Source organism: Carassius auratus, unplaced genomic scaffold (genome assembly GCF_003368295.1).
Source record: "Carassius auratus strain Wakin unplaced genomic scaffold, ASM336829v1 scaf_tig00041228, whole genome shotgun sequence".
In the NCBI taxonomy this organism is placed as follows: Eukaryota; Metazoa; Chordata; class Actinopteri; order Cypriniformes; family Cyprinidae; genus Carassius; species Carassius auratus.
Window position 1 is genome coordinate 16,198 of NW_020526638.1, and position 15,028 is coordinate 31,225.

General features: G+C 37.0%; 1 protein-coding gene and 3 pseudogenes across 3 annotated transcripts; 3 read left to right on the forward strand and 1 right to left on the reverse strand.

Annotated features, from left to right (window-relative positions):
* Positions 1-127: 127 nt before the first annotated feature.
* LOC113085055 (uncharacterized) lies at positions 128-246 on the forward strand (annotated as a pseudogene).
* A 784-nt stretch (positions 247-1,030) lies between these two features.
* LOC113085064 (uncharacterized) lies at positions 1,031-1,149 on the forward strand (annotated as a pseudogene).
* A 535-nt stretch (positions 1,150-1,684) lies between these two features.
* On the reverse strand, positions 1,685-10,987 carry LOC113085053 (uncharacterized). 3 transcript variants are annotated; one of them, XM_026255070.1, is made up of 10 exons: positions 10,476-10,987; positions 8,949-8,992; positions 6,704-6,758; positions 6,477-6,582; positions 6,302-6,388; positions 6,075-6,227; positions 5,517-5,995; positions 4,217-4,416; positions 3,008-3,167; positions 1,685-2,273 (listed from the first exon to the last, which is right to left on the reverse strand). In XM_026255070.1, the coding sequence occupies exons 2-10, from the start codon at positions 8,955-8,957 to the stop codon at positions 2,122-2,124; spliced, it is 1,401 nt and encodes a 466-aa protein (XP_026110855.1). In that variant the 5' UTR covers positions 8,958-8,992; positions 10,476-10,987; the 3' UTR covers positions 1,685-2,121. The 3 variants fall into 3 exon arrangements, with proteins under 3 accessions (XP_026110855.1, XP_026110854.1, XP_026110853.1); XM_026255069.1 differs by having other exon boundaries at positions 6,075-6,224; positions 6,704-6,884; XM_026255068.1 differs by having other exon boundaries at positions 6,704-6,884.
* Positions 10,988-12,541: 1,554 nt separating this feature from the next.
* On the forward strand, positions 12,542-12,660 carry LOC113085054 (uncharacterized; annotated as a pseudogene).
* Positions 12,661-15,028: the final 2,368 nt, after the last annotated feature.

The window sequence follows — 15,028 nt, forward strand, 5'->3', positions numbered from 1 at the left end:
ACTTGGATGAGAGACCGCCTAGGAATACCAGGTGCTTTAAGCTTTTGGAGTTTCTTTCCTACTTTTATAATGTACTGGCGAGTAGATTGGCTGATCTTTAAATAGCCTTCTCTTTGCAGCAGTCTTCGCTTATGGCCATACCAGCCTGGCTATGCCCGATCTTGTCTGATCTCGGAAGCTAAGCAGGTTTGGGCCTGGTTAGTGCCTGGATGGGAGACCGCCTGGGAATGCCAGGTACTCTAAGCTATTTTGAAATTTTTCACTTAGTATATAATAATTTTGCCAAAAAATAGAGTCAATGCCCGATCTCTGAATATAAGCAGGTTTGCGCCAGGTTAGTACATGGATGGGAGACTGCCTGGGAATATCAGGTGCTTTACATTTTTGGATATTTTTCACGAATTATATAATATTCTTGCAAAAAAAAAAAAAAAAAAAGAGTCAATGCCCGATCTCTGAATTTTAGCAGGTTTAGGTCTAGTTAGTACTTGGATGAGAGACCGCCAAGGAATACCAGGTGCTTTAAGCTTTTGGAATTGTTTCACTTAGTATATAATAAATTTGGCAAAAAATAGAGTCAATGCCCGATCTCTGAATATAAGCAGGTTTGGGCCAGGTTAGTACATGGATGGGAGACTGCCTGGGAATACCAGGTGCTTTAAATTTTTGGATATTTTTCACGAATTATATAATAATCTTGCAAAAAAAAAAAAAAAAAGAAGTCAATGCCTGATCTCTGAATCTTAGCAGGTTAAGGTCTGGTTAGTACTTGAATGATAGACCGCCAAGGAATACCAGGTGCTTTAAGCTTTTGGAATTTTTTCACTTAGTATATAATAAATTTGGCAAAAAATAGAGTCAATGCCCGATCTCTGAATATAAGCAGGTTTGGGCCAGGTTAGTACTTGGATGAGAGACCGCCTAGGAATACCAGGTGCTTTAAGCTTTTGGAGTTTCTTTCCTACTTTTATAATGTACTGGCGAGTAGATTGGCTGATCTTTAAATAGCCTTCTCTTTGCAGCAGTCTTCGCTTATGGCCATACCAGCCTGGCTATGCCCGATCTTGTCTGATCTCGGAAGCTAAGCAGGTTTGGGCCTGGTTAGTGCCTGGATGGGAGACCGCCTGGGAATGCCAGGTACTCCCCACATAGCAAATTTTCTCTGGCCCAGCTCCGGCCCACACAACCAGCTTTTGCTTGGCCCACATACCGCAATGAATGACGGTCCTAGTGTGGACCAGGTCTGGATTCCAGATAAAAGCCATACATGGGCCATAACTGGACCAAGTCTCAGCCAAGTTAATTACCCATAACTGGCCCAGAACTGGGCCAGATCGAAATATAACAATGGAATCAAAACATAACCTTAAGTAAACCATATCAACACCAGTCTTTAACCAGAAAGCCCAAAACTGAGCCACAGCTGAGCATGATCCAATTTTTCTGTGGCCCAGCTCTGGCCCACAAGACTTGGCCCACATACCGCAATGAATGACGGTCCTAGTGTGGACCAGGTCTGGATTCCAAACAAAGGCCATACATGGGCCATAACTGGACCAAGTCTCGGCCAAGTTAATTACCCATAACTCCAATACTCTGGACTAGATTCCACGTCAGCCTCAACACCACCATAACCAAGCCACTTACACACCCCTCCCAGATAAATAGTCACATCAAGACAGTATTCTGAACAAATATTTAATTGTGTTAAACATCAAAGCATTGGCATCTGTTTTTTCATCATGACATTTTTCCGTTGTACAAACTCCTCTCTAAAATGACACTCCTCTGTCAGTTCAGCTAAAAATAAATAAAAACAAAAATAAAACAAGTGCTGTTTTTTTGGTTTATGATGTTTCACTTTAAGTGGTACTTGATCATCAAGTTTCATTGCTTTGCTTAATGCTTGAACATCCATGTTTCTGGTCACGAACAAGATTTACTAAACATATAACACTAGAACATGTTTCATCAACAAGTTTCACTTCACAAAACACTTTTTATGTCCACGTTTATGGCTAGGAACAAGTAGTACTCTTCAAATGACTCTGAAACAGTAATTCTGTCACTGAACAATTTGAACTCTCGACAGAGCTTTTGAACATCCAAGCCTGAATCCTGTTAACCAGTCATATTGTCCTTAAGCACTTTGCTCTTCATCCTTTCTTTCCGTCCACCATCTCTGTCTGGGGCCAGATACAGCCATCTTTTAACGGTGGAATCAATGTCTTTCTCTGTGGCATCGGATGTTAGACGGTTACGTCTCACAGCCGCTGAAAAACACAAGCACACATGATTTAGAATTAACTTATGCATCATCAGGTAATGTGGATATTGAATCAAATGCAATATTACAACAAAACCTGAACCCAGATTTAAATTCAAATTCTGCCTTGTCTACTTCAGGTGAAAGATCATTCAATATCATGTTTATTTATATATATATATATATATAGATATTTGAACTCTGTGAACAGTGAACGCACAGACACAAACTCGCCAGTTCTGTAACTTACTCAGAGAATACATGGTGATCATAATACTTTTAAATACTCAACAACTCAATACTGTTTATTACTTATTGTCAACTTAATTTAAAGGTTGGCAATGTCAAAATTCAACATATTACAGTATACGGATCATAAGTAGGGTTGCGTATTGCTTGAAATTTTCCGGTTCTGATTATGGTTCCATTTAAATGAACTATTATAAAGTGCTGCTACCAGACCCGGAGATCGGCTGAATGGATTTGAAAACGGTAAAACTCAACTTTTTAACTCTAGGGAAGTTTATTAGCCTATTTTCAAAAATTAGCCTATTTTCAAAAAAAGTGGAGTGTTCCTTTAAGGATGGGTGCAGGGACAGATGAGCAAATGGTCTTTCTCCCAAATCTTCCTGTCAGATTAGAAAGTTTATTGTTTTGTTGGATGTCATGCGTGTTGCGAGGAATTGATTTCATAAGGAAATAGTTTCTCTCCTTACATATTGGGAATAAATGGCAACTTACCAATCACAACATCTCGTATCTGTAGGCGTAGGAAGCTAATCTTTCCATTCAATCCTCTCATGTTAACTTTCCTCGCCAAGGAGTTGGTAAACAGACCATGCATGATTCTCCAAACAGACTCCTGCACGTCCGCCCCACCTTTAAGAGCCAGAGTGTTTACCTGAAATCATTTATGTAATTAGTTTTAAGCAGTGGTTTAATATTTTAGAATTTCAATCACTAAATACAAAGATTATTATAGTTGAAATTGGTCCAAAAATTCTCTTAAAAAAATATATATATATATTGTGTGCTCACGAGAAACTGTCTAGGTGCTCACACATTACAATTTATGGCTAATCTAGTGTAAACCATTTCCCTTTGTGCGTCACTGCCATTTTACTGTGGGAAAAAGGAGAGCAGAGATGCAAATTAATTAAGGAAGATGGCTCTCATTAAGGCCCTGTAAGAATGGATAAGTTTTTTGTTCGTTCAGTGTCAAAAAGAAGTTTGAAATTATCAGCAGTATCCACCTTATTTTTCACCTTGTGCTGAAAACTTTGAACCATTATAATCAGTTCAGATGTCATTATCACAACAAAAACATGTTGCATATATATATATATATATATATATATATATATATATATATATATATTATATATATATATATATAGTCTTACACAATGGAAAGCAGTTTTACAGTATTAAAAAAGAAAAATTGTGTCAGTGTTTAATTTCATCAGAAGTACAAGTCTAAAGCCCTCAAAAGCATATTTATCTAGCAGATGTGTCAGTCTGACCATTGGGCTGAACAAAAGATGAGCATCGCTATAGATGACTTCTGTTATGTAATGGGGAAGCTCATGAGTCAGCCAATGCTAAACAACTGGCAGCTAGGTTCAGGCTACATATCCAATAAAATCCAAATCTTCACGTTTCACTGTACCAATGTTTTCTTTTCTTTTTTTCTTTTATGAACCATTAACCCTATACATTTTTATAAACATGCAGAACAATGCAAACGGATCCGCTGTGTGCCCCATACAACATCTAGTCATAGTTTTTACAAACAATATGATTACAACAGTGTGATCAGAACATCCAGTGTTCATTATTGTGTGGGCTTTCATGGCTTTGCTTAAAGCTAATGAGAGAAAAAGAAACTTATTTAGAAAATAAAAGCCAGCCAACTAGGATTTAATGTTATTAAAAGAAATGCTCACATACCAATTGCTTATGGAGGTCAGGAGTACTCCGCAGATTGCCCTCCATGCTCTGTAGAGAAGTGAGATCTTTGAGAGGCAACAAATTTCGATCTAGGCCTATCTCTGTCTCCTGACTTGATTGCATACACTGGAGGGTCTTCATGATAATTCGCATTTGGTCCATAAGCATCTCCTGTTTTGTTAATATATTACGAAGAAGAACTAAGAGGAAAAAAGAGAAAGACAGGCAGATTAGGTTTTTTTGTTGTCCAAATTTTACTTGCCAGACACCTATAGAAAACATAAAATGTCTACATTTAAACAAAATTTTAATTCAGAAACCTATAAATTGCAATTATATACCAAAACACTATTGGTGTTGTCATTATTTAATAAGCAACATTACACATGCATTCAAATTTGACACAGCAAGCAAGGGAGCACTAAATAGCTATCAATTTTATAGAGGAAGTGTTTTGTGCAGATGACTGTGAGCATGCACAGATCAGGGATGGGCATTTTTGGCAATTTCAATCATCGATAGGTTTCAAAATGGATTAATCGAGTACTCAGGGGGAGGGGCTTGTGCAGGGGAGGGACAATGCCGTAATGGAGATAATAAAAATCTGTTAAGAAAATGAATGTTAATATAAAAATATGACATGCAAACATGTCTATCAAAGATGAACACATGATTATAACAGTTAGATTATGATTATGATAACATTGACTTTAACATTACAACTTGTATCTGTACAAAAGGATGCATATGCCAGTGAACTAAGTTATGCACTAGCGAAAGAGAGTGAGAGACGCAACAGAGAGAGAGAGAGCAATATGACTGGCTCAAATAACTCAATCATTGTCGGGCAGTACACTAGAAAATGAAACTAAACATGTAATATTCAGTGCATTCAGCATGTTAATAAATGTTAATATCCCAATGCATCCTATATTAGATTAATTAGATGTAGCCAACCCAGACATCACTATGTCAATTCGAAACCATGCATTTCTCTCTTCTCATGTCTATACTTTGAACCTCATGCTGTTGCAAGCTAAACAATAAGAGCTCATGGTGCCACCCAAAGTGTTGCTGTAACTAATCAGAATTTTTTCCCACGATCATCGTTTTCATGATTGATCATCGCTGTCACAGCCGAGTACTCGAGTACTCGATCACTGTTGCACATCTCTAGCACAGATTGCGGAAAATCACTGGCAATGTGAATTAAGCAAAATCAGACAATCCTGAGGCTAATCCCATGACACACTATCAGTGCATTCCCTGTGTGAAAAGGGCTAAACACTAATATACTCACAAATTTGGTGACTGGATGTTTGCTCGATGTCCGTGGTCTGGTGTGGCTGAGGGAGCGGCGAAGGTTCGGAGTGCTTTTTTTTATGGATCTCTTTACTTTTATGGGCTGGTCTTCTGACCTCAACGTTGGCTTGGCTTAAAAGGGTCTCAGTGCTTGATTTACTTAATGTACAACTCTCGGAGAGAACATTCCAGCCCGATGATAACATAGCAATGCTGCTCTGCTGACTTGAGTGGATCTCAGGAGTGCTGTGGCAATCTGCATACAAGTCAGGACTGTAGCAACTTGGGAGAAGATTGGGACTCTTTTGGCCATGTGGACGAAGGTGAGGACTGCTTTGGCCATGTAGGCTAACATCAGGACTGCTATGATCGCGTGAATGAAGGTCAGTTCTGCCTTGGCCACTAAGGTGGAGGTTGTCTACTGCAGGAGAAATCTGTTCCCTAGAGATCACTGGAGCATTAGGTAAGGCATACCTCCTGCAAAGTACAAAACATCTTAGTCCTTTAACAGCTGGGATAAAATGCACTGTAATTTAAAATGGCTGATGTTTCTTACTTTTTTTTGGACTTTGTTGCTTTAATTCCTTCCATCTCATCATTGTGGAGGGCAAGAGTACTGTGGAAGATCTTAGGGCAGTTTGGCTTTCCTGGGTCTAATTTGTTGGCATGTCTAGCAATTTTCGGAGCATCGGGTATAGAATACCTTCTGCTTAAAAGTACATAAATGTCATTTATCTGCTGTGATAAAATACATTATCATTATAAAAAGCAGAAGCTTCCTACCCTTTTCTTGATTTTGGTTCTTTCAGGTGCTCTTCCATCGCATTATCATCGTCGTCGTCTTCTCCAGGGAAAAGAATGTTCTTGGGTCTAACATCACATTTATCAATTTCAAGATAGGCTTTTATTTGTAAATGTGGTGCAAAACATTAAACAAACAAACCAAAACCAAACCTACATTCTTTTTCTTTGAAATGTAATTGGTGAGTCTCCTCCATCGGTCTGATCAATGTCTGTGTGATCAACAGCAAGTGGTAGTTTGCGTCTAGCTTCCTTGTAGTCATCTGGAAAAACAGCATCACAAAAATTAATTTACAAAGTAAAACTGTGATTTTAACTATTATTTATTACTTTTAACTTTTTATAACTATTCAATTTGAAGAAAGTGGTGGCAAAACAACTCACGTGACGTGAAAATAATTCTGGCCTTATGGGGCTTCCAGTCATCTCCAGGACTCTCCTGTGATTTCACAGCTTTTGTTATATCTATCTTATTTGGAGGCCACATGCACTCTCCATTTTTAATCCAGACTGAAGGCACAACTTCAACCTCATTTGTCTTGTCAAAGACAACAATGTGAAACATCTAAAGAGACAAGAATGATATTCCTTAGCCAACTATTATACACAAGCATCTTCAGAGTTATTTCTCTTGATGCAGGAGTGGAACAACAACAAATTTGTTTCGGAATGGCAATCTCACATACTTCTGCAGCTTCTTTCCTGTCATGAAACACTTGACATTTGTGGAGAGGTTGGAAGCCACATAAATTCCCAACTCTTTTGAATCAATAGGATATTTAAAGAAGTGTTCCACCTGTTTATATTCTTTGCCCACAAGGTATACTGCACCTTTATCCTCAACAATGTTTTGGACTAAAACCAACTTATTGTCAATTCTGACACAAGAATCTCTCTCATTGAGCTTCACAACTACATCATCAATCGCGAGAACTTTAAATTGATGAGCTTGTTGCGAGAAGCACTCTGGTACTGGCCCATCCGTATGTTCTTTATCCAATTTTTGAATTGCCTCTTCTACATCACAACTGTAGTTGCTATTTTCTATCTCTGACAATCTACGCATCACCTGAGTCAAAGGATTGCATGGCCCTCGTACCAGTTTTTTGAGTTTTCCTAAGAAATTTTCAAAGGGAAATCCTGATATTAGATCTAGATTGCCATGGATTTTGACATCTTCACTGAGGTGCACCAGCCCATGAATATTATAAACCAAAAACTCTTCACCATAAAGCTGGCCAAAGTGTTCAACAAATGAACGCAACAGAGTATTTGCAAAGTCATTCATCTCCATACAAAATTCTGGACTTGCCAAAATGTACACAGCTACAGACAAAAGCATGAAGTTGTCATAGATTTGAGTCTGTAAAACACCATTCAGCACAACTGGACCAGTGTATAACAAAAATTGGCGTAGCTCTGTTGCTTTCCACCTACATCGATCTGCCAGTGCCCGAGGCCTTCGAGCAAACTCACTTGGAATGTAACTTCTCAGTGCAAGAAGTCTATCTGACACCATGGAAGCTTGAATGGATGATATGCGACAGTGCAAGGGACCGATGGTGCTGATCCACAAGTCTAAAAGACGCCGCATTACACCCAGACAAACCAAGTGCATGTAATCGTGAGGGAAACAAGTGACCATGTCAATGCCAATGTCTGTAAGAGGTGAGTGCTGAATGTGGTGTTCTTCATCAGTTGCTTGCCTAAAACTCTCATCAGTTCTGCGCTTTGCATTCACCTCAGGAAATGTCATTCGATTTGATTTCCAGACACCTGTTTGATGACACTTGTCACATCCATGATATGCAGTGTGTGACTTCACACCTCTGATGAAGGCTCGGGCAGGGGTATCGCACATAACTGAAACAACATTCAAAAAGAATGTTTTCTGCTTGAACAGAAACCCATCCCTCAACATTTTTAGCTCGTGAACCAGATCATGAAGATAATCAGCCAAAGAATTTGGCTTTGAAGTACCACAAAAAAGTCCAATCAACACTGGTGCCTTAGTGTGACCTTGCAGCAAACCAAGAATCGGCCAAAACTGTGTACTAGTACTCTTGAAGAGTGGTAGTCCATCAAAATTCAACTGTAGCTTGAAGACATGTTTGTCTGCCACAGTATGCCAAACGCTATCAAGGATTTTCCTAAATGAATTCAGAATTCCACAATAATGAAACACACCACCAGCTATACTCCTAATGTTGTATCTTGTTTTTGTTTTCAGCAACGTTCTTCCATCCTTAGGCAGAGAGGAATGATGGACTTTGAGAATGGTAAGAAGTGCTGACAAAGCAATTAATGAAATTCCAAATTCAATTGCCCAATCTACTAGTGAACACTGCAAATCTCTCTGACAACAAGGATCTTGAAGATCAGACTGGTCCTCAACAGAAACTGCAGCCTCTTCATGTACTTCCTTATCCTCAACATCTGCTTCAATATTCTGATGGTCACTTCCTTCATCACTAATTTCCATGTGTGATTCCCCCGAAGCATCAACACAAACACTTAACTCAAAATCGTCCTCCACCTCCCCCTCCCTATGTTCCACATCGTCAATCAATTCACTGACTAGTTTTAGTGCCCTTCTTCTGGAATTGCTCCTATCATTGTACTTCCATACCTTATCCATACTGTGACTTTACAGAATCCTTTTTGTTCTTCCTCCTAAAAATAAAAAATACATATTATTTTGTTTTTAATAGACTATAATGAAATACCAGAAAAAGATACGTTTTTTTCAGCCTCTGCTTGCATTCTGAAAAAAAATTCACAATACAGTAACAATACAGTTGTAATCGCGAAAGCAAACTAGCTTTAACAATGAAATGATTAGCAGTTTGATGATTAACTAAAACCACTAATTAAAAACAATTAATCATCATTAAAACTCAATACATAGATTGTATTGAGGATGCAGTATACTGAATATTTTTGATGCCTAATTACAAATTTTTTAGTTCATTTAAAAAACATATTATTACTTATTATATTCAAAGTGAAGTAGAATAAAAGAACAATACCCCTTTTTCGAGCATTTACTCAATTTCAACATGACAAATTCTAAAATATTGGTTGAACAATTTTATTTTTATTTTAACATTTAATATACAGTATGGGCCAAAAGTTTGGACACATTACTATTTTTAATGTTTTTGAAAGAAGTTTCTTCTGCTCATCAAGCTTGCATTTATTTGATCAGAAATACAGAAAATAAATGTAATATTGTGATATATTATTACAATTTAAAAATAATTGGTTTTCAATTTATTATACTTTAAATTATTACTTATTTCTCTGATGCAAAGCTGAATATTCAGGATCATTACTCGAGTCTATCAGATGATCCTTTAGAAATCATTCTAATATGATGATTCATTATCAAAGTTGGGAACAGTTCTGCTGCTTAATATTTTTCCAGAACATGTGATACTTTTTTAGGATACTTTAATGATTAAAAAGTAAAATAACATAAAAATAAAAAAAGAAGCAAATGTTTTCAAAATATAAATCTTTTGTAACAACAATATACACTACTGGTCAGTAATTTGGGGTCAGTATTTTTTTTTCTTTCTATTTTTGAAATAAATAAATATCTTATTCAGCAAGGATGTGTTAAATTGCTAAAACGTGATCGTAAAGAAGATTTTTATTTTTATAAATGCAGTTATTTTTAACCTTTTATTCAGCAAATATATTAGGCAGCAGAACTGTTCCCAACACCCAACACATAATATGATTTTTAAAAGATCATGTGATAGACTTGAGTAATAAAAATATTTTTTAATCAAATAAATGCAGGATTGATGAGCAGAAAAAACTTCTTTCAAATACATTAAAAACAGCAATCTTTCCAAACTCTTGGCCCGTACTATATAGTTTTACAGAAATTTGTTCCAACCACAAATATCATAACATGCAACCCTAACTTGCATCATCTGCTAAAGATGATTACATTTAAGTGACATAAGACAATGACTGACTTTTTGGACATGTTAGTTTATTGTATTTAAAACTGCGTTTAAACAATTGGCGTGCAAATTATAATTAGAACAGTTTCGATAGCATGTTCACACATCAATTAATTAAAGCTTTACTAAAGTCCTTTTATGTACTTAATTAAACTTTAATGATACAAGTTTTCACTTACCAACTCTGCTGGCTTTCCCCGCAAAGACAGTAAAACAAAATGGACACAGCGGTTCCCGTTTTTTTCCCCGAAATCCCGGTTCAGTGCTTGACCGTTTCTGAAGTCTGTGCAAGACTGAAGCGCCCGCCCACATTTTCGACCTACTGGTTCCGGGAGTATTTTCATTCACTTTTCCTCTTTGGAGATTTGTTGATTTAAAGCGTTATAAACCATGAATCATAACAACCAGCTAAAACTTGAATCACAACGTGTACAATATTCGATCCGAAATAAAAAATATTTGAACATTTGTAAAAAATACAAAAGTACGAGACTATGTGTGTTAAAGCCAACTGGGTAAAAAAACTACAATCCCATGAAGCACTGCATTTGATAATTGCGCCTTTCGGCCAATTTCGCTCTGATAGGTCAGCTTCGCATTTCCGGGATTTTGAAATCCTGATTGGCGCAAATTGGGCTAACTGACACTAATCCACTGATTCATGCGGAAGCTGTGTTTCTAGAAATATCTGTCATAAATGGCATCACGTTTCTATCATTTCTCAAATATATTTAATCTCTCCAATCACATATATCTTCAATTTGTGATCATCTTAATTAACCAACTGGTAACGGAAATTATCATAGAGTAACTTTGAATATTATAATACAATATAATATTGAATGCAGGATTTAATCATATATCTCATAGAAATTACAGTGGAAAAATTTTAAATTATGAAAAGTGCACTGGTGTACAGGACATGGCATAAAAAAAATGTGGTCTAAGTAGTTATTTAGCAATGTGCAGGAACTGAAATCAAACAATTACAGTTTTATCAAAAATATAAAATTTGAATCAAAAATATTTGAAATGGATTTTAAATGTGGGTCAAGATCGGCTATACTTATGTGGCCCACATATCTATATTTGACATCTGGCCCATGTCTTGGGTGCCGTTTTTAACCCAGTGCCATCTCTACCAAACCCGGGCCATGTTTGGCCCACATGCTGTATGCCAGTTCCGGATAGATGCAGCTGTGCCAGACGCATGCCAAATCTGGTCCAAATTTGTTTACTGAGTAGTACATAAAGTCAAATAAAATGTCCTGAAACCTAATCATGTATTGTTTAATTGGATAGGGCTACATCAAACTGTAAACTGAATGAGAATATGAAAGCAGTGAATGCAAAACATTGTTTTAAGTCAGTCATATATAATATCAGGATACTATTCTACAATATAAGGTATAATATCATACATCATATAATCGCCTGTCATGAGGCATCAATATAATTTTACATATAAACACACATAATTAAATACGCAACATGAGCTTGTGTTATGCATTTTAAAAATATATTTTCAAAATGTATTTCAATATATTTTACAGTGTTTCACATATTTGTGAATATATTACCTTTCTGTATGGGAAAACATTGGGATTTTACTCAAAAATATTTGAAAAGGATTTTAAATGTGGCTCAGGATCGGCCATACATATATGGCCCACATATCTATATTTGACATTTGGGCCAAATACTCCATTTGACATCTGGCCCATGTCTTGGGTGCCATCTTAAATCCAGTGCCATCTCTGCCAAACCCGGGCCATGTTTGGCCCACGTTCTGTATGCCAGTGCCGGATGAATGCCAGCTGCGCCAGACACATGCCAAATCTGGGCCAAATTTGTTTGCTGACTGGGTCTAAGCTATTTTGAAATTTTTCACTTAGTATATAATAATTTTGCCAAAAAATAGAGTCAATGCCCGATCTCTGAATATAAGCAGGTTTGCGCCAGGTTAGTACATGGATGGGAGACTGCCTGGGAATATCAGGTGCTTTAAATTTTTTGATATTTTTCACGAATTATATAATAATCTTGCAAAAAAAAAAAAAAAAAAAAAAAGAGTCAATGCCCGATCTCTGAATCTTAGCAGGTTTAGGTCTGGTTAGTACTTGGATGAGAGACCGCCTAGGAATACCAGGTGCTTTAAGCTTTTGGGGTTTCTTTCCTACTTTTATAATGTACTGGCGAGTAGATTGGCTGATCTTTAAATAGCCTTCTCTTTGCAGCAGTCTTCGCTTATGGCCATACCAGCCTGGCTATGCCCGATCTTGTCTGATCTCGTAAGCTAAGCAGGTTTGGGCCTGGTTAGTGCCTGGATGGGAGACCGCCTGGGAATACCAGGTACTGTAAGCTTTTTTGAAATTTTTCACTTAGTATATAATAATTTTGCCAAAAAATAGAGTCAATGCCCGATCTCTGAAAATAAGCAGGTTTGCGCCAGGTTAGTACATGGATGGGAGACTGCCTGGGAATATCAGGTGCTTTACATTTTTGGATATTTTTCACGAATTATATAATATTCTTGCAAAAAAAAAAAAAAAAAAAAAGAGTCAATGCCCGATCTCTGAATCTTAGCAGGTTTAGGTCTGGTTAGTACTTGGATGAGAGACCTCCAAGGAATACCAGGTGCTTTAAGCTTTTGGGGTTTCTTTCCTACTTTTATAATGTACTGGCGAGTAGATTGGCTGATCTTTAAATAGCCTTCTCTTTAAATAGCCTGGCTATGCCCGATCTTGTCTGATCTCGGAAGCTAAGCAGGTTTGGGCCTGGTTAGTGCCTGGATGGGAGACCGCCTGGGAATGCCAGGTACTCTAAGCTATTTTGAAATTTTTCACTTAGTATATAATAATTTTGCCAAAAAATAGAGTCAATGCCCGATCTCTGAATATAAGCAGGTTTGCGCCAGGTTAGTACATGGATGGGAGACTGCCTGGGAATATCAGGTGCTTTAAATTTTTGGATATTTTTCACGAATTATATAATAATCTTGCAAAAAAAAAAAAAAAGAGTCAATGCCCGATCTCTGAATCTTAGCAGGTTTAGGTCTGGTTAGTACTTGGATGAGAGACCTCCAAGGAATACCAGGTGCTTTAAGCTTTTGGAATTTTTTCACTTAGTATATAATAAATTTGGCAAAAAATAGAGTCAATGCCCGATCTCTGAATATAAGCAGGTTTGGGCCAGGTTAGTACATGGATGGGAGACTGCCTGGGAATACCAGGTGCTTTAAATTTTTGGATATTTTTCACGAATTATATAATAATCTTGCAAAAAAAAAAAAGAGTCAATGCCCGATCTCTGAATCTTAGCAGGTTAAGGTCTGGTTAGTACTTGAATGATAGACCGCCAAGGAATACCAGGTGCTTTAAGCTTTTGGAATTTTTTCACTTAGTATATAATAAATTTGGCAAAAAATAGAGTCAATGCCCGATCTCTGAATATAAGCAGGTTTGGGCCAGGTTAGTACATGGATGGGAGACTGCCTGGGAATACCAGGTGCTTTAAATTTTTGGATATTTTTCACAAATTATATAATAATCTTGCAAAAAAAAAAAAAAATAGAGTCAATGCCCGATCTCTGAATCTTAGCAGGTTTAGGTCTGGTTAGTACTTGGTTGAAAGACCGCCTAGGAATACCAGGTGCTTAAAGCTTTTGGAATTTTTTCACTTAGTATATAATAAATTTGGCAAAAAATAGAGTCAATGCCCGATCTCTGAATATAAGCAGGTTTGGGCCAGGTTAGTACATGGATGGGAGACTGCCTGGGAATACCAGGTGCTTTAAATTTTTGGATATTTTTCACAAATTATATAATAATCTTGCAAAAAAAAAAAAAAAAAGAAGAAGTCAATGCCCGATCTCTGAATCTTAGCAGGTTAAGGTCTGGTTAGTACTTGAATGATAGACCGCCAAGGAATACCAGGTGCTTTAAGCTTTTGGAATTTTTTCACTTAGTATATAATAAATTTGGCAAAAAATAGAGTCAATGCCCGATCTCTGAATATAAGCAGGTTTGGGCCAGGTTAGTACATGGATGGGAGACTGCCTGGGAATACCAGGTGCTTTAAATTTTTGGATATTTTTCACAAATTATATAATAATCTTGCAAAAAAAAAAAAAAAAGAGTCAATGCCCGATCTCTGAATCTTAGCAGGTTTAGGTCTGGTTAGTACTTGGATGAGAGACCGCCAAGGAATACCAGGTGCTTTAAGCTTTTGGAATTTTTTCACTTAGTATATAATAAATTTGGCAAAAAATAGAGTCAATGCCCGATCTCTGAATATAAGCAGGTTTGGGCCAGGTTAGTACATGGATGGGAGACTGCCTGGGAATACCAGGTGCTTTAAATTTTTGGATATTTTTCACGAATTATATAATAATCTTGCAAAAAAAAAAAAAAAATTAGTCAATGCCCGATCTCTGAATCTTAGCAGGTTAAGGTCTGGTTAGTACTTGAATGATAGACCGCCAAGGAATACCAGGTGCTTTAAGCTTTTGGAATTTTTTCACTTAGTATATAATAAATTTGGCAAAAAATAGAGTCAATGCCCGATCTCTGAATATAAGCAGGTTTGGGCCAGGTTAGTACTTGGATGAGAGACCGCCTAGGAATACCAGGTGCTTTAAGCTTTTGGGGTTTCTTTCCTACTTTTATAATGTACTGGCGAGTAGATTGGCTGATCTTTAAATAGCCTTCTCTTTGCAGCAGTCTTCGCTTAT

What these genes read in the sequence shown, in the direction of transcription:
- LOC113085053 (XM_026255068.1), bottom strand. An exon ending in AACATCCAGTCACCAAATTT is followed by an intron (nt 4,417 to 5,516) that starts GTGAGTATATTA and finishes TTTTCCTCTTAG; the next exon opens with TTCTTCTTCGTAATATATTA. An exon ending in GATACGAGATGTTGTGATTG is followed by an intron (nt 2,274 to 3,007) that starts GTAAGTTGCCAT and finishes TGTGTTTTTCAG; the next exon opens with CGGCTGTGAGACGTAACCGT.